The sequence below is a fragment of the Ziziphus jujuba genome, chromosome 6 (assembly GCF_031755915.1).
Source record: "Ziziphus jujuba cultivar Dongzao chromosome 6, ASM3175591v1".
Lineage (NCBI taxonomy): Eukaryota > Viridiplantae > Streptophyta > Magnoliopsida > Rosales > Rhamnaceae > Ziziphus > Ziziphus jujuba.
In genome coordinates this window covers 31,057,998-31,077,603 of record NC_083384.1, presented here as the reverse complement: position 1 = coordinate 31,077,603, position 19,606 = coordinate 31,057,998, and the positions used below count along the sequence as shown (strand labels likewise).

Sequence of the window (19,606 nt, the reverse complement as noted above, 5' to 3'; positions counted from 1 at the left end):
CTTCAACCTAATCTAATTAGGGTTTTTGCGTCCGCCTTGCTGGATTTCACAGAAAATACTGCGCGCCCACGTGGCAGGTACAGATTTTATACGGTCACGACTACTATTCCGTCTGTGCTTGTCATTTGCTATATTCCAGCGACGTCGGTAACAATGACGACTTTCTTTGCCTTTTGTCACGTGGCATAATTTGATTGGAGCACGCTTTTTAATTCCAATAGCCAGTTTATTACAACGGTAATCTCATCGGCCTTGCGGGCCAAGAAAGTTCCTCGACTATTTCTCTTCACGCTGGAATTTTCTTTTTTAAGAGAATAATAATAGTAATAGTAAAAGCTTATCTCTTTTTCCTTTTTTCCTTCTATTTTTCTTTTTAGAATTAGAGATTGTGGAGTTTCCAACTCTGATTATTATCAGAAAGTATACATAATTAAACATTCCTCACATGACAAATGGGACCCTTCATCGTTTTTCCATTTTTCTAACATGGTTAATCATTAGAAATAGAAAAAAAAAAAATTACTAAATTGATTAAAATTGAGATAATAAAAAAATTTTCAATTAAACATAGTTTACACTAATTAGTTTTATGTTTAAGAATATAAAACAAAAATTAATGAATCTTAAACACCAAAAAAATCAGTTTGTAAAAAATAAAAAAAAAAATTGAAGAATGATTCTCATCATCATACAAAATTGAAGCTTTGTGAGTTTCAGGACAATAGGAAAGTAATGGCATAGCTTAACCAGTAATATAAATTCTTTGGAACAAAATTCAGATTCAGTGGGAAATGATAAAATTGGTTTATAAGCCAATAAAGTCACACTATCAATCCCTATCACCAATGAATGATTAAAAGCCAACACAAAGTATCATTCTGTGACCTTTTTATAAAGTTGAAAAAGAAAAAAAAAAAAAAAGGAAGAATTTTGATCATTAATGGAGCTTTAACACTTTAATCTTATTGCAGAAAATCATATTGGACCGTTCTTAGGATTCTACACATCAGATCAATGGCCCAAAATTATGCCAAACCAAAGAGGACATCATGGTGTCCATTGGATTGGGAAAGCAGGTATATGATCACAGAAAGTTCATACTAAAAAGTCTAAGAAACTAGTAATGGTTTGTTAACCAATAACAATATAATATGTTGGAACTATACGATGCTTATCTCCAAAGTTGTTAAGGAAAATAGAGTGACAAAACTGAGATTTTCTGGAAGTGATGAAGAAGTGGTGAATTTAATTATTCATGAAATTCCATTTCACTAATTGTTTGTGCAAAGTAAATGTTGTCACTCACCTCAACAAAACAGTTTTTATTATAATAATCATGTTCTTTTTTCTACCCTCCCCGCTCTTTATGTGGGATATAACATTGCCGGAATATTCTAAAAGGCGAAAAAACCAAAGAAGAAAATTTCATCAGTTGACTCCATAGATCCACTTCTCTGCATTGCTTGTATAACTAACTAATTCCTCTGGTTTAAACCACAACTTGATTTCGTCCTTCGCAGTCTCAGGACCATCACTTCCATGAATGATATTTCTACATAGCAAAGCAAATAACACCATGTTGTCACAACAAAGAAATGCTTGCAACAATAGAACCATAATACCACCTGGTTTGAGCTATTCATTTAAGGATTAAGTAGAGGATGGCGAAAGTTAGTGTCCATTACAAGAAGGAAAATATATATATATATATATATATATATATATATATATATATATATATATTCAGAATTTCAAGTCATACCTTCCAACAACAACAGCTAGATCACCTCTTATAGTTCCAGGTTCTGATTTTTGTGGATCTGTAGCTCCAATGAGTTTTCGACCGTACTTGATCACTCCCTCTCCTTCCCAGACCTGAAGGAGTTAAAAAAGCATGAATCTCTGGTGCTTGAAAAGTTATTGTTAAAATGAGAAAGTTTGGTCTGGTTCTACCAACCATTGCAACAACAGGGCCAGAGCTGAGGAAGTCGCACAGGCCATTAAAGAAAGGTCTTTCCTTCAGATCATGATAATGCTTCTGAGCAAAATCCTTTGAAGGAACCACTATTTTGATTCCTACAAGTTTAAAACCTTTCCGCTCAAATCTGGCTATGATTTCAGAAATCTGTAATAAAAGATTACTGGCTTAGCATTAGTGTGAACATAAATCCGAGTCACAGGATCAATAAGAGTCCTTTTATTACGCAGACAACTTGAATATTAGAAACCAATATTCATGTATTGCTCATTAGACTCTTTATCAAGAAAAGTTGGGTTCCCACTTCAGAATATGCATTTATTTATACTAGAATAGTTGCAAAATCTGAGTGTATGCTAGCTGCAACTATAAGTGACTGTAACGATCCCAAGTGAAATTCTTAGAAACAAGTAGATAATTTGAGCACATGCTTACCAGTCCTCTCTGCACTCCATCAGGCTTGATAGCAATGAAAGTGCGCTCAAGCTGGCAAGCAAAAAAAAAAATTCAGAAAAGAAGCAGTAAAATCAACAATGGTAGTGAACCACAAAGGAAAAAGATGGTAATTAAGACTACCTCTGCTGCATGAACCTCCTGGTCCATTAGCATGTAGGCTACAAATAAAAAGAGGAAGAGAAAATGTGTTAGTTTGAAGTTTGAAACAAGTGGTATAGATGCAATTCCTTTGACCTCCTCTCTCACTTAAAGAATTTATAAAAAATAAGATTGTTCATTACTTCATATAGTTAGAAACTAAAGCTTGCATTTTCGAAAACAAAATGTTATGAACGAAAAAAGAAAACCACACAGTGTATAAAAACGGAACAAGAAAAACCATCAACAAACCACTGTTCTCTCAGTTGTACCAACGCCTATGGCAAAAACTCCAAATTGGGATCTTAATGTGGTAAAGAAAAATAAGAAAAAGGAAACCTCAGTTATGCTGTCTATACCTGCTGCAGGGAGGGCAAGAGCTCCTGAAATCCATCCTCTAGTAGCATTCCCAGAGTTGGCCTTTCCATAATAGGAAGCTACAAGAGGCAACTTTCCCTTGGATGCTACAGCAGCAGCAGCAGCTACAGCTTGCCCTTCTGCGAAAGTGACAATGCAGAAAAGTTAAAAGATTTTGCTCTTCAACTATAGAACTTATACTCATTATATACGCAGGCTTGCCCTTCTGCGAAAGTGACAATGCAGAAAAGTTAAAAGATTTTGCTCTTCAACTATAGAACTTATACTCATTATATACGCAGGAATATATATACATATATATACAACCAGTAACACAGATAGTATTAGTAAAATACAAAATTTGAACAGAATAATTAACATAATGTCGGGTATCCAAGAGACTAGAAATATGCACATAATGCAAAATTCAATAAGAAAATTGAAACCATTGACTTGCAAAAGCAAGTCAAACACTTCTGATCTATGAGTTACGCTCATGTAAATATGCAACAAGCATAATGCTAAGAAGAGAAACAAAAAAACAGTACTAAAATAACCACTTTGTCAGCAAATACAGATTTAAGACTACATGTTGGGGAGAAAAAATCAACTTAAAAAGCAAAAAAAGAAAAACGGTACCTTAAGATGTAAGGCTAAAAGATAACATGGATTGATCATATATATATATATATATATTTTAAGAACTAACGCATAAATAATAGGCAGATAAACACATAGGCATATCAATGATTAAAGAAGAAAGATTAAAGATTTGATTTTTATTCTCTTCGGAGGCACAAATATTAAGATTACAGAAAATAATAACGAGGGAAAATATTGTAACAGAAGTAGCGTCCTAGCAGAATCAACCTTGTGTAAAGAGAACAAAAAACCCAAGACAAAAAAATAATAATAATAATAAAAAGAGATCCAAACCGTCAATTTGTGGGATAAGTGATGGTGTAACAATGTGAGCCGCACACGTGCAATCGAAACAAGACTCAAATCACAGAGATCAATCAATGATATCTATCAAGTCAACAAAAAGTGAACGCTGACCGTAAAAAAAATAAAAAAATAACATAAAGTGCTCGTTTTGTTTAACCGGAAACTAATTCTTCAAACCCAAAGTAAATAATTATTTCTTGGTACAAAAAACAATAATTTCTTATTAAACTTCAATCATTTCCAGGTGAGCCTAGAAAGATGTTGTGGCAATACGTTGTATTATAATATAAGAAGTCAAAAGGATTAAAAATTAATGTTTAAAATAATTTCCTGAACAAACAGATACCCAGTTCACAGATCGACGATCTAGCTCCAAAATTATCGGAGAGATGAAAAATTTCAACCAAGCTCCTCAGCTAATACACCAAAACATATTCGAAGATACAGAAATATATAGAAATCTAATAAACTGATTGAAACCAGAGTAGGAATGACAAATTACCAGAGTAAAAACGAGAGCTCTTAGAACCAGAAAAGAAGGACCTTGCTGCTCTAGAAGCAGATCGGAAAATCTGGGAGCTCATTTTCCGCAGCTGATAAGGAAGAGAAAAAAAAAGAAAAAAAAAAAAAAGAGAGAGAGACTTTTCAAAGCTGAAGAAGAAAGAAGAAGAAGAAGAAGAAGACAAGGAGGTGAAAAATGAGTGGGGGAGTGAGAGCTGTAGCCTAAGGAGGTTTATACTTTATATGTGAAAAGATGAAAATTACTGGTTCTTATTTTTGTGTGGACAGGTCAAACCCTACCCGAACTATATGGGATTGAAAGCCAATTGATCTTAGCCAACTAACGGCTTATGAGCTCTAGACTTGGAAGTTCTCCACGTGAATTTTCTCTACGGTTTAATCCAATGCCACCTTAGCATTTTCCATATTACCATTTAGATTTTCTTATTTTCCTGAAAAAAAAAACTTTGGTGGCTTTTTTACTATTGATTCCGATTCAGTCATTTTTTATATGGTAATGTAGTAGTAGTTTTCGGTTTCACTTTTTCTTGAGCCTTTTGTGTAACTGAAAGAAATTAGGAAGCTTTCTTTCTAATAATAGACCATTTCTTTTCTGGCTTTTCTTAACCAACAACTTCAATAAAGAGAAAGTTCTTCTATTATGATGGTTTAAGAATGAGATTCTCTCTGTCTTTTTGTCCTTTGCAGCCTTTTTTTTTTTTTTTTTTTTTCACCCCAAAAGGAGGAACTCCTTGGCATCCCAACCATGGTGGCCACAAGCCACTAAGCAGGTGTAACACATTGGTAGGTATGTAACATTTACTATGACTTTTGTGTTTGATAATATATATATATATATATATAGGTATATGCGCACGCTATGATTTTGTGCCATAACGTCGTTCGTCCTAAATGATTTTTATTATCTTCAATAATTATCTTTTTCACTTTTAGAAAATGTGTATGATGGAGACACAAGATTTGTATCTACTTTAAAATTAAGAAAAGATAAATATTATATAATATAAATTAGGTGTTGTTATTCACGTGGCATGTAAAGGTTGCAATTACTTTTGCGTTCTAGAAGCCAGTGAAACTATGCTGAGTATAAAATTTACTGGGAAGAAATAAAAGAGGGAACAACAAGAAAAAAAAAAAGGCAAAAGATTTTAATTTTAAGTGTTTGGTTGGAATAAAAATTACCTAGAAGATATAAACCATAAGTAAGAAACGATGACAAAAATGCAAGTTTCATATATTTGCTAGTAAAGAGACTGAAGATGGTATTGTTCACTTTCTTTGCCTGAACATTTTATCTTTACAATCAAGTTTTTCAAGATGCAAACATTGGAGGGTTTTTTTTTTTTTTTTTTTTTTTTTTTTTTTTTTTATTATTTCCGTTCCTTCTCTCTCTCTCTCTCTCTCTCTCCCCCCTTCTGGATTTAACTTTGCCAACCCTAAATTCTTGATTCCAGGCTTAGTTTGGAGTCTTTGCATAAAGCAATTTGGGGTGGCCCTAACTGCAGTTTTATTTGATTTCTGCCTTCCACCACCATTATTCTCCATAACCCATTTATCACATCATGTCAGAGACTTAAAAAAGAGGTAGAGACAAAAAGCAAAAAGCAAACATGAATGAAGAAAAATTACATAGAATGCTTTTGCCATGTTGAAGCTCTGATTAGATTACAGGTTTCAAGCCCTTGTCCTATAGTCTACTCTGCCATGAGGGTTGGTTTGACTGAATATCCTGAAGCATAATGACAATTTTCTCTTTACATAACAAAAGGGCAGTCAGATTAATAATTTTAAGGCTGGTGAGAAGTAGAATCAATTTTATTTCGGAAGATGTGTATAGAATTTCTGAAATAATGTTGTTTGTTACTGAATTGGATGCTACTTCATTTACAAAGAGATATAATGAATGAATTTCACTACACCATAGTCAAACTTTGTACTAACAAATTCTTCATATAAATCCTAAATTACAACCTATATACAACTTATAATTTGTAAAATTAAAGAAAATATACATATCATGTTCCACCGGAAGCTGTTGTATCAGATCCCAATTTGCAGTCATTTTGTAATGCTGACAACCAGCAATCCACCTGCAAAATAGATGGAGACAAAACAGATTGAATTAAAAGACGGATGATTGGTTGCATGAAAATGTTAATTCGCTAATAAAATTCACAATAGTTGTCTGTTAAATTGGTTCTAACAACCTCTTATTACATCATCTAGAATGTGACAATGTAAAACAAACGTATGACAGGTAAAAATGCTATGGATTTACCCAAAAAAAGGTAAATATGATATGGAATTGTCTACATGAATTTAAAGATGGATAACCATAATAACATTCCACACTGCAAAAACAAGCAGCAAACCTGAATCTTAGAAGCACTTGAGCACTCGTATCTCAATCCATGACGAGTTAAGATATAGAATGCATATCGAGTTCCTTCATCTTCTCTTATAAAGCTTGGCAAGGGACGTACTTCAGTGATATCAGATAATAGGGTGGAATCCTGAGGACTCAGATCTGTAAAGTTTTTTTGAGCCGATCAGCAATAAAAAATAATGTAAAATATATGAGAAAGGATACATACAAGATATACTCGTGAACATATACATCTATGGAAAAAATAGTTTTTATATATAAGTATCATATTAGTCCTGCATACAGCCAAATGATGCCTGTGTAAGTGTAGTCTAATGAACTAAAATTAGTAGGTAAAATTAACTAATAACAACAATGTTAAGGAGTATTACAAGTATTTACCTGTGGAAATGAGATAGAAAAATATACATGGCCCTTGCAGGACAATAAATCGAGGAAGCCAATCATCAACTTCAGTGTCATCAAGGGGAGGAGGTTCTCCTGGTAGTGCTGCCCACCTCTACAAAGAAAAGTTAAGGACAAACCAATTATTGGTAAAATGCAAAGAGTAGTAGATAGTTGCAAAGAAAAATAAGTTATTTCAAGATAGGCAAGTACAGTTCTTATGTCCAAATAGCCAGAGAGACGGGCAGACCGCAAAATTTCATCGACATTTTCTAACCTGTACAACGAATAAGTTGTTTGAATGGTGATGTGAAAAGGACAGGATTGCTAAAAATGCAATACTATGCCCATGTCAGCGACTCAGCATGACACACAAGAGGAAGAATCAACATACAGACATGTCGAGTTTAATGGTTTATTGCATCGGTGAGTACAACAACATTGACGTCTGAGCATATATATGGGGAATAAGATGTTGTTCATATACACAAAATACCTTAATAAGAAGGTTAAAAAGAACTGATTTTCTTTCTGGTTTTCAAAGCCAACTTGCATTTATGCATGTTAATTAAGTTGAGAAATAAAAAAGTTTTACAAGCTTCCGGTCATGCTTGAGGACTTAAGACATAATCAAGGCAGAATCAGAGTCACCAAAATGCTACAACATCAATTTAGGCACAGTAAGTATAAGGTGCTTAAAAATTAACAAGATAAGTATTAATTTTCCTTACTGAGCTTTTAAGTGGGCTTCCCTCTCTTCTAAATCAGCAATCTCAGATCTAAGTGATTCAACTTCTGCAGCAGTTAGCACCACCTAAAATGATAGGAAAAAAAAAAAAAATTAATAATAAAACTTCACTAGAACAAACTCCAAAAACCTAATCCAAAGTGAACCTTTTCCTGGCCATCCGCACCAGAGCTCCAAGGGAGCCCCCGTAGACTAAATAATTTCAGCATATGTGCCGCACTTCTCAATTTTCTGCAAGTCCACAAAAGGCTATATGACCTATGCTACACCAGATAAGAAAACTAAATCAAGTCACAGCCACTGAATCCAAATCTTTCTTCTTATTCATCTTCACTATAAAACGAAATACCTCAAAGAATTATCACTTCTCAGTTGTGAAATAGATGGTGTTCTGTTTTGAGGAGAGTCTAAACTAGATGGTGTTCTGTTTTGAGGAGAGTCCGAAATGGATGCTGAACCGTTAAAGTGATCGGGAATAAACTTTATCTTCCCAGGACTATCATCCATGAAGATAAATTTCGCTTCTAGACAACAGTGCAGGCCTATGCCATAAAACTATAATGAGATATATTCTGGTATAAGTGAAAATTTGGTGAAAATAAAATTTTAACAGAGAAGAAAAAGTATCAATGGTAGTGCATTTTTTGTTTCAACCAGTTATTTGGTTAAAATCACACTAAATCACATTCCCAAATCAACAGCATAATAGAGAAACTGAAGCTTAAACGAACTCAACAGAGCCTTCTCAATAAAATACTTCTTCTACAAAAGTCCCATTCCAAAGAGATCTCTACCAATACAATAGTTTTCCTTTTGCTTTTATCCCTCCTTTTTTTCAGTCCACAGCTTTGATCGCTTACAAAAGAAATTCATAAGATGAAAAATATTTTACCCCCATAATCATATCTCCCAAAATATGAAGAAATTGAAATGCCTGCTAATCTTCCCTATTAGCCAAAATGGAAAATATAATGATCGGAAGTTCTGAGAGGCAGGTCTTAAGCACTAACCCATAATTCTCCATATAAAAATTATAGACTTTAGTACATTAACCAGAAAGTCCATTCATCACAACTTGATCAATAAAACCCATAATCATCTTATCAAAAACATAATAAAACCCACAATCTCCATTTAAAGCTTTACCAACTTATTCAGCTAAATAATGCCAAGAAACCAGTAAAAAAAGGTAAAAATAAAACAAACCCATAATTGGAAGAGCAAGATCAAGGGGATATACCATCCACCTCACATGATCAAACCCAAATACCATTGATCTTATCAAAATCATTAGGCACAAAATTCTCCAAAACAAAAAACAAAAACTTAATCAAAACTTGCATAAATTCCTAGATGAAGTTGAACATGGTATACTTAAAACTGAAACATAAAGCACAGAATCCTTGGAAAGAAAATAAAAAATAAAATCGATAAAAGAAAAAAAACAGAATATAAGCAAAAGGCAAAGGGAGAAAAGGAATGGTACCCGAAGAAAGAGACTTTTTACAGCAGAGAAAAAGCTAACAACGAAGCTCCTCGTGTTCACGGAAAGTGTTTGACCCTCCATTTGATATATGACTGGTCGGTATACTAGTTTAGTTCCAATCGATCGCCGTGAGCAACGTAAGATGACCTTTCTGCCCTTTTACTGTGCTGAGGGTGTGACAGAAATTAGGTGGTTCCATAAGCATGGATAATTGTGGGCCTTTTTGTCCAATGATTTTTTCTAACAAATATTGCATATGTCTACAAAAATTAATTTTTACGTACAAATGGTTTAATTACTTTATAATTATTAATTTATCAAGAAAATACTTTATATATATATATGTCTTTTTTTTTTTTTTTTGTGAAGAAAGTATTTTGTTATCAATAATAATCAAGAGGCTAACGAACTCTATTTATAAATTAACGCGTCATTATTTTGATGTTATCTTATTGGATTGTATTGATCAAGTTTCATTTATCTCTTTGAAAACTCATTTTATATCCCACTATTTGCCATCCAGGTTGGTCCCTTGACTTTATTTAATCAATGAGAGTCCAATATATGAGTTTCTTTGATAAATGGGTCCAATAAATGAGTTGCTTTAAAAGAGAATCCCTTACCTTTTTTTTGTTTTTTTTTGGGGATTATATGTCAATTAATTCTGTTGTAATTACTAGTACGAAGACAAAATTGGAAGTTTACTTTCTAAAAAGAATATGGGCAATGGAATTCAGTTGGTCTTATTTCTGAGAAAAGGGAAGCAGATTTATACATGTTCATCAAATTTTAAGAGAGGGCAATTAGAATTTGTGTGTATTAATCAATTACCATTTGTGATTAGCCGAGATCTATACCTTAAGCTAGAAGAAATCAAGAGTGAGAATATGACTCCCAACCCAATATTAGTTAGGCCTAATCATCATCATCATTATCTTTTTGCAATATTGATAGTGAAGATATATAGAAAAAAAATATTCCTCTTGATTTTGTTTTTGTTTTATATTCTTGGTTATTTTGGGGGGGCAATGATCATCTAATACTCCTCCATAATACTTTTTTTTTTCATTCCTCGCAATTGCTGTAATTGACAGCTTAATACCAACCTGTCATTTCATGACAACTTTTTTGCTGAATAATTTCATGATATAATTTGGATTTATAATAAAACGTGAATCCAATACTAATGTCCACTTATTATACCCACCCAACAAAGTATATACCAAATGCCAACTAAAATGTGATAGCATCAAACTGTACGTTGGATGACAACCCTGTGGAAGACCATTCTTGTATAAAGGTCTACAAACATAGAAAAAAAAAAAAAAAATATATATATATATATATACACATAGAGGATCATAGAAACATGAATCTTGGATAATGGATTAAGATGAAATTGTGAGCCAACAGAATATATGATAAAAAAAAAAAAAAAGAATGGATTAAGATGAAATTATCAGCCAACAGAATATATGGTAAAAAAAAAAAGAGAGAATCATTCTTTGATTCTGATGAAGAATAAGGCATAATTTTCCCAAGTACAGAAATAAAAATTAAATTGGTTTGCATGGGTACAAATGATCCCTAGAGTCCGACTCAGACATCATTTCCTTTATATGAGTCAGAAGGCAAATGCGTGGAGAAAAAAAAAAAAGGCATATGGTTGTGGACTAGAACAAGTCCCACAGTGGGAAGAGCAAAATGGTTGGCTTTGATAGAAAAATCTTGCAAAAGGAAGTCAATGTGGAAATCATAGAGAAGGAAAAAGAGTGGTGGAGTAGGAGAAAAGTAGAAGAAGAACCAGAATGAAATTTTAAGCAACATTTGGAAAATGAATTTTTAGAGCTTATATTTTATGCATGGTACATGATTCTTGAGAAGGAATCTTAATGAATCATGATTGCATATTGATTTTCTTAATTTGCAGTTTTGACATTCTCTATTACATGGCAATTAAAATGTCAAATACCCTGTTTCAACATTTAATTTAAATACATGGTTAAGAGAAAAATCACATGGCTAAAGAATGATATTCAATATCACATCTTTTAACGTGTTCGATGTCTCTCATCATAAATTTCAATTAGTGGATTTTTTTTTCTAAAAAATCCAATATATATAAAAGTGAATTTCTGATATTTTTCAATGTCTAAAAATGATCGATGTGGGTATGAATATCCAACACACAGCCCTTTTTTTTTTTTTTTTTTTAATAGGAATTGGAAACAAACAATTAGATCGTATAATCAAGAGGAAAAAAAAAGTACAAATGGTGATCTATATGGCACAAGAAATTCTATAGCAATAGTTCCAGGTGAAGTCATGACAATAAGAACGCATCAAGATAATTAACAAACATTTCACCCATCTATCACCATTATCTTGCTAGTTTCATACACACATACAATTATCTAATATTTCAATTCCGAAGACTGAATGGAGATATAACCATAGAGAATATTATGACAATGATTGCACTTCCATTTGGGCGCTTTCATAATGAAAAATTTAAATGTTGGTCGGTAATCAATGACTGCATGGTGTATACTATCGGCCCCATAAACCTTAATGGTCATATTTTTAAATACTTTCTATAGTGAAAATACAAATTCAAATTTAGACAATTTTTTTTGAATTTATACAAATGCTCTCACTCAAATTATTTTTCATCATGGTGAGAGTTTAAAACTTTTTCATTTTTTATTTACTATATTTTATTTTTTTAATTTGATTATTTTTTAATATAATTTTGCACACTGAAGTTTTGGATTTATAGTGATGGGTTTGGGTTTATAATGGGTTATCAAATTACCCCATAACATTGCTCAACCGCCAAATCTTCACTTTGATCACCTCTCAATATTAAATCATTCAAACTGTTGAAATGGTTTACAAAGTTAAAAATATTTATCTCTGTAACTAATTTAACTTTCCATCATACCATCCCTTCAATTCACTATTGGCTTAGGCCATTTCAAATATGACTTGGATGATTTGTCAAATATAATGTTGAATCTTTTTTTTTTTTTCTTATTAAAGTCTCAAGTCTAGAATCCATATGTAAAAGAATATGAAAATTGCTTTTTGCTTGGTCTATTTGTCAAAAATGTAAGAGATGATAGTTGGAATTATTTGCATTAATCAATCATTATTTTTGATAAGCCTAGAATAGATATCTTAAACTAGAAGAAACAGGGTTTTAACAAGATGGCTGCCTAATGATTATCATTAAATTACATTAATTTTTATTTTTAATAATATTAAAATTATTAAAAAGTTGATCTAATTTATTTACTATATTCTAGATGATTTAAAATATTTACTTGATTTAATTTTTTATTTTTATTATTTATTTATTCATATTTATATAAAAATATCAATTAATAATATTTTAATATGTATTATTTCATTTATAAATTTGATAAATGTTTTGTTACCTAATCATACCATCTAACAAAGTCAAGAATATAATGTTGCAGAAATAATAATCAGTTAAATCAAACACTTCCTTAGTTTAATAGTCTTTCCACGACTTTTTTTTAAAAAAAAAAAAAAAAGAAAAAGAAAAAGAAGAAGAAGAAGAAGAAGAAGAAGATCTTTTTGTTTTATGTTTTGTATGGTCCAAAATTTGAATTATTCAGAAGGAAGAGTATGTGTATGTAATCATCAAATAATAATAATGAGACTCTATGCATAATTCATGTTGCTTGCTAAAAGTTTTGAAACTAACGATTTAGAGGAATTAAAAAAAAAAAAAGTTGCACTTTCTGTTTACTTTCTACCTATTGCTTTACTTAAATTCTTGAAATACGGTAAAATAACAATGAACGATGTTATAAAGTTACATAACAAAAGCAAAAAATTGACCCTACTCTCATCTTTCACAAACGAATGGGTCCCATTCATTTGTGGGAGGTGGGAGTACAACTTCCTACAGTCCTGAAAATTTGCTCAAACAAGAGGAAATGGCAACCTGAATTTTATGACACAAAACTAATGCATGGTACAAAGTTTGTACTGCAAACAATTTTTCTTATTTTTGTGTATTTTAAAGGAGTACTACAAACAAGTGAAGGAACCAAAAGAATCTGCGGCCAGAATTAAAAGAGAAGGCTTTTTATTTTTTTCTCTTCCAAACCTTGATGCTGTTAAACCATGGCTGCAAATATTTCTCTCCCAAGCCTTCAAAGCCACCTTTTGAAATCCCACTTTCTTGAAAAGGCCCACTTCTCTAATCGCCTTTACAAACCACAATCATCTCGGTACCAAAAACCATGCGCCAAATTCAACCTTTTCAAAGCCATGGGAGGCAGAGGACTCTGTAATGGTGAAGAAGGTCTACAAAAAGAGCTTACAAAGAAAGTTGACGAGCAAGCACTGCCAGTTACTGTTAAAGAAGAAGAAGAAGAGAAACCAAGTGGTCTTGCTTTATCAACCATTGAGAGTGTTCCTGTTCCAGAAGATGATTTTGAGAAGGGAGTTGATGGGGCGAACAGGAGGATTTCCTGGCGGTGAGAAGGGTTTGAAATTGTTCGTTCAGAAAAACCCACCACCAGAAAAGCCATCAGTTGCAGGCTCAGATTCGGAAAATTTAGCACAGTTTTCAGATTCAGCCACCCAAGTGCCAAAAAAGAGTCAAACAAATAAGCAATGAATTGCAAGCCATAAACCGAAAAAAATAACAACTAGGTATTAGAGTTCATTATTGGATTTTTTTTCTTTACTTTTTGTGAATCATGGTAGATGGTAAAAAAAAAAATATATATATATATATATATATGGAAAAATTTTATGGAACGAAGTATCCGCACACTAAAATTGATATTTTTTAGAAAAAAAAAATATTAATTTTATTGTATATGTATATATAACATACATAGAAAAATCAATATTTTTTCAAAAATATCAAAAAAATATCGATTTTGATATTATTCACATAGGGACTGGTTCGCACAATAAAACTACTTTATATTTATATTTATATATATATATATATATATATATTTGTTTTAAGTTGAAGTTTGGCAGACATACAATTTTTGAAAATAATTATAACTTAGTTTTTTTTGGATGTAAAAATAATCATAATCTAATTAAAATATAATAATACAGAACCAAAATATGCTATTTTGAGATTGGGCTTCTTTAGTTTTGCTTAATAGAGGAGTTCTGCTTGCATGAACAACATGTCTCCCTACGCTGTTATTCTTTAATTTTTGTAATAACATTTTTACTCTTATATAAAATTACTTGAAAAAAAAAAAAAAAAAAAAGAACAGCTATAAAACAATTATTAAATTAACCGTTTAAAATTTCAAAATGTTTTGACTTTCACACTGTTTTTTCATATGCACACTTTAAAACTTCACTCCGCTTATAGATAACTTTTACACTTTTAAAAAAAAAAAAAAAAAAAAATTATATATTTGTTTATTTTTAATAGGGATAGCCATTTAGAAGTAAGGAAGCAATCAATAACGCAATGAAGGGGTATGAAATGGTAGCTTTCGTTAAAGTTTTTGGTGAATCTGAATCGTAATATATTGGATAGATTAGAATCTAACAAAGTTAAATCTTTCAGGACCGTGCAACTGAATATCCTATGAATGTTTAGTAATTTACAGCAGAATTGAGGAGTCTGAAAACATATGACCAATCAGAACTAAACATATCTCTGACAGTATAACTTTCAGTTTTTCATCCATTACAAAACTAAAGATTCATTTCTAATGTCCAAAATCCCATCAAAACCCAAAATCCATCTGAACAAGAATAACTCTATAACAAATTGAATACAGATTATATGTGTCTGTCTATATTATGTTTTTAGATTTAGAAAAGTGCCTGTATTTATTAAATAAAATGTATTTAGATAATTTTAAAATAAAAATTTATTTTAACTTGGTGTACAAATGTAAAACTTTGCGAGTAGACATTTTTTTGGTGTAAAAAGAACACCCCGGAGCCCATATGAGTGGGCTTGAAAACTATTAGAAGTCCAAAGTGGGTTGGGAAGTCCGTCGAATTACTTGGACCCAATGGGCCATACAAATTGTCAACAAAAGGGCGATCTTGTCATTTCAGGTCAATCAGAAGTCGAATAATTGTTTGCATCCCCGAATTTCTCCGTCGCACAACAAAATATTTTAATTTTAATTTGCCAGAAAATAGATTTCCGTGAAACAAACAGTGCCCCCAGCTTTGATAAGGTTGAAAATCTTGAAAATGAAAAAGAAAACAAGGAAAAGACAAAAAACAGATGGTACAAAATCAATTAGTGAACGTAAATAAGACTATGACTATCCAAAATGACAACTCCGTGGCCAGAATTAAAAGGAAAATCTTTTTCTCCTCTCTCTCTCTCTCTCTCTCTCTCTCTCTTTCAACCTTGCTTCTGTAAAATCATGGCTACGAATCTCTCTCTCCCAAGCTTCCAAGGCTCTCTTTTGAAATCCCACTTTCTAGGAAAAGCCCAACTCTCTCATCGTCCTTACAAACCAACTTTCACATTCTACAAACCCCAATCTACCCAGTACCAAGGAACATGTGCCAAGTTCAACCTCTTTGAAATCCTAGGGGGCAGAGGACTCTGTAATGGTGAAGAAGGTATACAAAAAGAGCTTACAAGGAACATCGAAGAGCAAGCACCACCAGCTTCTGTTAATAAAGAAGAAAAATCACCAGCTTCTGTTAATAAAGAAGAAAAATCAAGTGCTCCTGCTCTATCAACCACTGAGGCTGTTCCAGAAGATGGTTTTGAGAAGGAGTTGATGGGGCTAACCGGAGGATTTCCTGGTGGTGAAAAGGGCTTGCAATTGTTCATTGAGAAAAACCCACCACCAGAAAAGCCAACTGCTGCAAGCTCAGGAAATGTAACAGAGTTTTCGAGCGGAAAGAAACCTAAAGCACCTGAACTGCCATTGTTGCTTCCTGGTATGATTGCCATCGTGAGCAACCCAAATAGTCCTTACTACATGTATTGTGGCATTGTACAGAGAATCACTGATGGAAAGGCTGGAGTTCTTTTTGAGGGAGGAAACTGGGATAGGTTGATTACCTTTCGGCTCGATGAGCTCGAACGCAGGGAAAAAGGTCCTCCTGGGAAAAATCCCAAGTCTGCTGTCCTTGAACCTCTGCTTGAGAAGGATGCTTAAGGAATCATCTTTTAAAATTTCTCAGTCTCATGCTTGTATATTTATTTTCTGAATGTGCAGTTTTGACATTTCTCTTTTACATGGCAAATAAAATGTGAATGTGCAGTTTAAAATTTCACAGTCTCATGCTTGTATATTTATTTTCTGAATGTGCAGTTTTGACATTTCTCTTTTACATGGCAAATAAAATGTGAACACCCTGTTCCAATATCTAATTTGGATACATGGTTAGGAGAAAAAAACATGGCTTAAGAATGAGGTTCAATATCATATCCTTTGTTGAGTTTGATGTCTTCCATCATAAATTTCAATTAGTAGATCTTTTCTTCTCAAAGATCCAATACAAAGTGAAATTCAGATATTTTTAAATGTCTAAAAATGGTAGTATGAATTTTTTAACAAATAGCCTCCTTGAAGTTCCATTTCAATATCAGATGCAGCCACCCAACTGCCAAAAGAAAAGAAATATGATGAAACAAGATATTATCCATTTTGAAATCATAATAACAATGATTTAATGAACTGGTGAACATATCGGGCTATGGTCAACCATTTCCTATGCACCTTTAAAAATGTTAAGGACAAAGATATACAAGAAGCAAATTATACGGTTGCCATTCTGTTGGACGTTCACTTAGAGTACAGATATGCAGGCATCATAAGTCTGCAACATTATTAAATATCATGTGATAGCACTCTACAATACAAATAAACATACAATACTTTTTAGATAGCACTCTACAATACAAATAACATACAATACGTTTTATACAAACACCCTACTGAATATTTGAAGGGCAATAATAAACTAGCAGATGTCCTAGTTTCACTAATCTTCTGATTTGCTAATTAAACAGAATTGGCAACACCCTACTGAATATTTCATGGGCAATAATAAACTATCAGATGTCCTAGTTTCACTAATCTTCTGAATTGCTAATTAAACAGAATTGGCATCTACCGTAAAGTTAAAGTTTTCTCTAGTTTATGACTTTTCTATAATTCTCAGCAATTTGATTAGAGGACAGGGTGCACTAAGAAAAGTAGGTGGAAGATTCTTGCAAAAAATAGCAAGGTTTTACATACCAGAATAGCCTCAATCTCTTCATTGGAGACAGGTGTTCGTTTGGGCTGAAGAGAAGCTTTCCCTCCCAGAGTTGTTGAGCCCTCTGAACCTGAGAAGAATGTTTTAGCAGCATTGCTTTGAGGCTCAGATGCAGAACCTGAAAAATAAATACTCACTAGTTGGTCATATCTAGAAAAACACAGCAGTTCTCCATATAGGAACTGGAAACAAACGATTAGAACATATACACCAAAAAAATGAAGAGTATAAATAGTGATCCAGATGGCACAAGAAGTCCTAAAGCAACAGCTCACAGGTTACGACGACAAGAATGCATCAAGATAATCAAACATTTCACCCATCTATCCATTACCATGCTAGATTGATGCAAACACAAACACATATGTAATTCTTAATTCTGAAGACTTCATGAGAGATATAAGTTGTAACTATCGAGAATATGAGGGCAATGACTGCAGTGTTTACCATCGGCCATTGGCTATAAATTTAGACATAGGCAAATTGTCTCATGCATATGCACCTCCATTAACAAAATAGGCAAACTGTCTCATGCATATGCACCTCCATTAACAAAATAGGCAAACTGGCTCATGCATATGCACCTCCATTAACATGGTATTCCTAAATCTAACAACAACGGAAAAACACCCACTTGAACATAATTATAGGAATACTGAGGGCAACAGATGCATTTCGGTTGATTTAGAGTGTAGAAAAATTCATATATTGGTCTCAATAAGTATATAACTGAGTACTTACAAGCCACCGGCAATAAGCATTTTTATATAGGCAACTTCTGTCACGCATACGCACCACCAAACATATCCTTGTTCACATTCTCAAGGAACATGAATTTAGATTAAAGTGTGAATGTAAGTCAGCCAATCTTAAACAAGTAGATTTAGATTAAAGTGTGAATGTAAGTCAGCCAATCTTAAACAAGTAGATTATTTTCTCGAGGACCATTTAGGATTGATTAAAGCGGATTCCAAAGCTAGCACGGACTTTAAAAATAATGGTCTAAATGCAAAAAAAAAAAAAAAAAAAAAAAAAAAAAACCACAAAATTGAATCATAAAGAGTGAGCAAAAAGAAATCAAATCATAACATTATTACATTAAAAAACCCAATTCCAGATAGGTTAATATAACAAGCATCACGCGGCCAAAATTCAAATTGAGCTTAATTGAAATGAAAGGTTCGAACTTTCATCAGTCACTAAAGCAAGCATCATGCGGGCAATAAATCAAGCATCAAGATGAGCTAAATTTGAAATGAAAGGTTCGTACTTTGATCAAATTAAGAACTATGAATTTCAAATCAGTTCTCAAATCTAAAAATTCCACCTTTAGCCAAATCAGAATTCAATGGAAAAAAAAAAATCCATCTTTAGCCAATCAGAATTCAATTAAAAAAAAGAAAAAAAGAAAAAAAACAAAGAAAAACAAATTGAAGGTGAAAAGAGAGAAAGAAAGACCAGAAGGTTTCGGGTGTCTCTGAGGAAATTTGATGCGCGGGATTCTCTTCAAGGCTTGGGCTCCACCCATCTCTGTCTCTGTCTCTGTCTTTGTATTTCTTTTCTTTCTTTCTCTGTGTCTCTCTCTTTGGGTGCGAGCGTTCAATGAGCTTAGCAAAGCGATTTTGACGTTCTCAGAGATGACTAATGTGCAACAATTCGGTGTACTTGATTTTATGTAAGCTCCAAACCATCTCAGCCGCACACCATTCTTTCCTCATTTCAATGTTTAAGACCTAATGTTCAATATTCACCCAACTTTTTTTTTTTTTTCCCCAATAAAATCAATAACTGAGTTTATGTCATTTTTAATTTTTTATAATGCATATTCGATATTTGGTATTTTTATTTCATTTTCATCGCAGCATGTAATTATTTAAGGTATGTTTGGCTATTTGTTTAAAAAATTATTTTTTATTTTTAAAAATAAAAAATTATTCTCCA

The 19,606-nt window shown here is 32.5% G+C and overlaps 4 protein-coding genes and 1 pseudogene across 6 annotated transcripts; 2 read left to right on the top strand and 3 right to left on the bottom strand.

The window, feature by feature from the left end:
- Positions 1-1,226: 1,226 nt before the first annotated feature.
- LOC112493419 (nucleoside diphosphate kinase 3-like) lies at positions 1,227-4,676 on the bottom strand. The gene is made up of 7 exons (XM_048464131.2): positions 4,380-4,676; positions 2,932-3,069; positions 2,555-2,592; positions 2,414-2,464; positions 1,958-2,125; positions 1,763-1,875; positions 1,227-1,552 (listed from the first exon to the last, which is right to left on the bottom strand). Exons 1-7 carry the CDS (start codon positions 4,459-4,461, stop codon positions 1,429-1,431), a joined length of 714 nt encoding a protein of 237 aa, XP_048320088.1. The 5' UTR covers positions 4,462-4,676; the 3' UTR covers positions 1,227-1,428.
- A 1,508-nt stretch (positions 4,677-6,184) lies between these two features.
- Positions 6,185-9,558, bottom strand: LOC107429781 (uncharacterized). Of its 3 annotated transcripts, none has more exons than XM_025079227.3 (8): positions 9,404-9,558; positions 8,267-8,459; positions 8,064-8,175; positions 7,901-7,983; positions 7,383-7,446; positions 7,167-7,284; positions 6,772-6,926; positions 6,185-6,489 (listed from the first exon to the last, which is right to left on the bottom strand). In XM_025079227.3, the coding sequence occupies exons 2-8, from the start codon at positions 8,422-8,424 to the stop codon at positions 6,415-6,417; spliced, it is 765 nt and encodes a 254-aa protein (XP_024934995.2). In that variant the 5' UTR covers positions 8,425-8,459; positions 9,404-9,558; the 3' UTR covers positions 6,185-6,414. The 3 variants fall into 3 exon arrangements, with proteins under 3 accessions (XP_024934995.2, XP_024934994.2, XP_024934993.2); XM_025079226.3 differs by having other exon boundaries at positions 8,064-8,148; positions 8,267-8,472; positions 9,404-9,493; XM_025079225.3 differs by having other exon boundaries at positions 8,267-8,472; positions 9,404-9,490.
- Positions 9,559-13,199: 3,641 nt separating this feature from the next.
- LOC107429782 (NAD(P)H-quinone oxidoreductase subunit S, chloroplastic-like) lies at positions 13,200-14,208 on the top strand (annotated as a pseudogene).
- A 1,493-nt stretch (positions 14,209-15,701) lies between these two features.
- Positions 15,702-16,673, top strand: LOC107429841 (NAD(P)H-quinone oxidoreductase subunit S, chloroplastic). Its single transcript, XM_016040594.4, has one exon. The coding sequence runs from the start codon at positions 15,715-15,717 to the stop codon at positions 16,558-16,560; it is 846 nt and encodes a 281-aa protein (XP_015896080.3). The 5' UTR covers positions 15,702-15,714; the 3' UTR covers positions 16,561-16,673.
- A 131-nt stretch (positions 16,674-16,804) lies between these two features.
- On the bottom strand, positions 16,805-19,356 carry LOC107429842 (uncharacterized). The gene is made up of 3 exons (XM_016040596.4): positions 19,124-19,356; positions 17,647-17,783; positions 16,805-17,008 (listed from the first exon to the last, which is right to left on the bottom strand). The coding sequence occupies exons 1-3, from the start codon at positions 19,191-19,193 to the stop codon at positions 16,991-16,993; spliced, it is 225 nt and encodes a 74-aa protein (XP_015896082.1). The 5' UTR covers positions 19,194-19,356; the 3' UTR covers positions 16,805-16,990.
- Between the last annotated feature and the right edge of the window lie 250 nt (positions 19,357-19,606).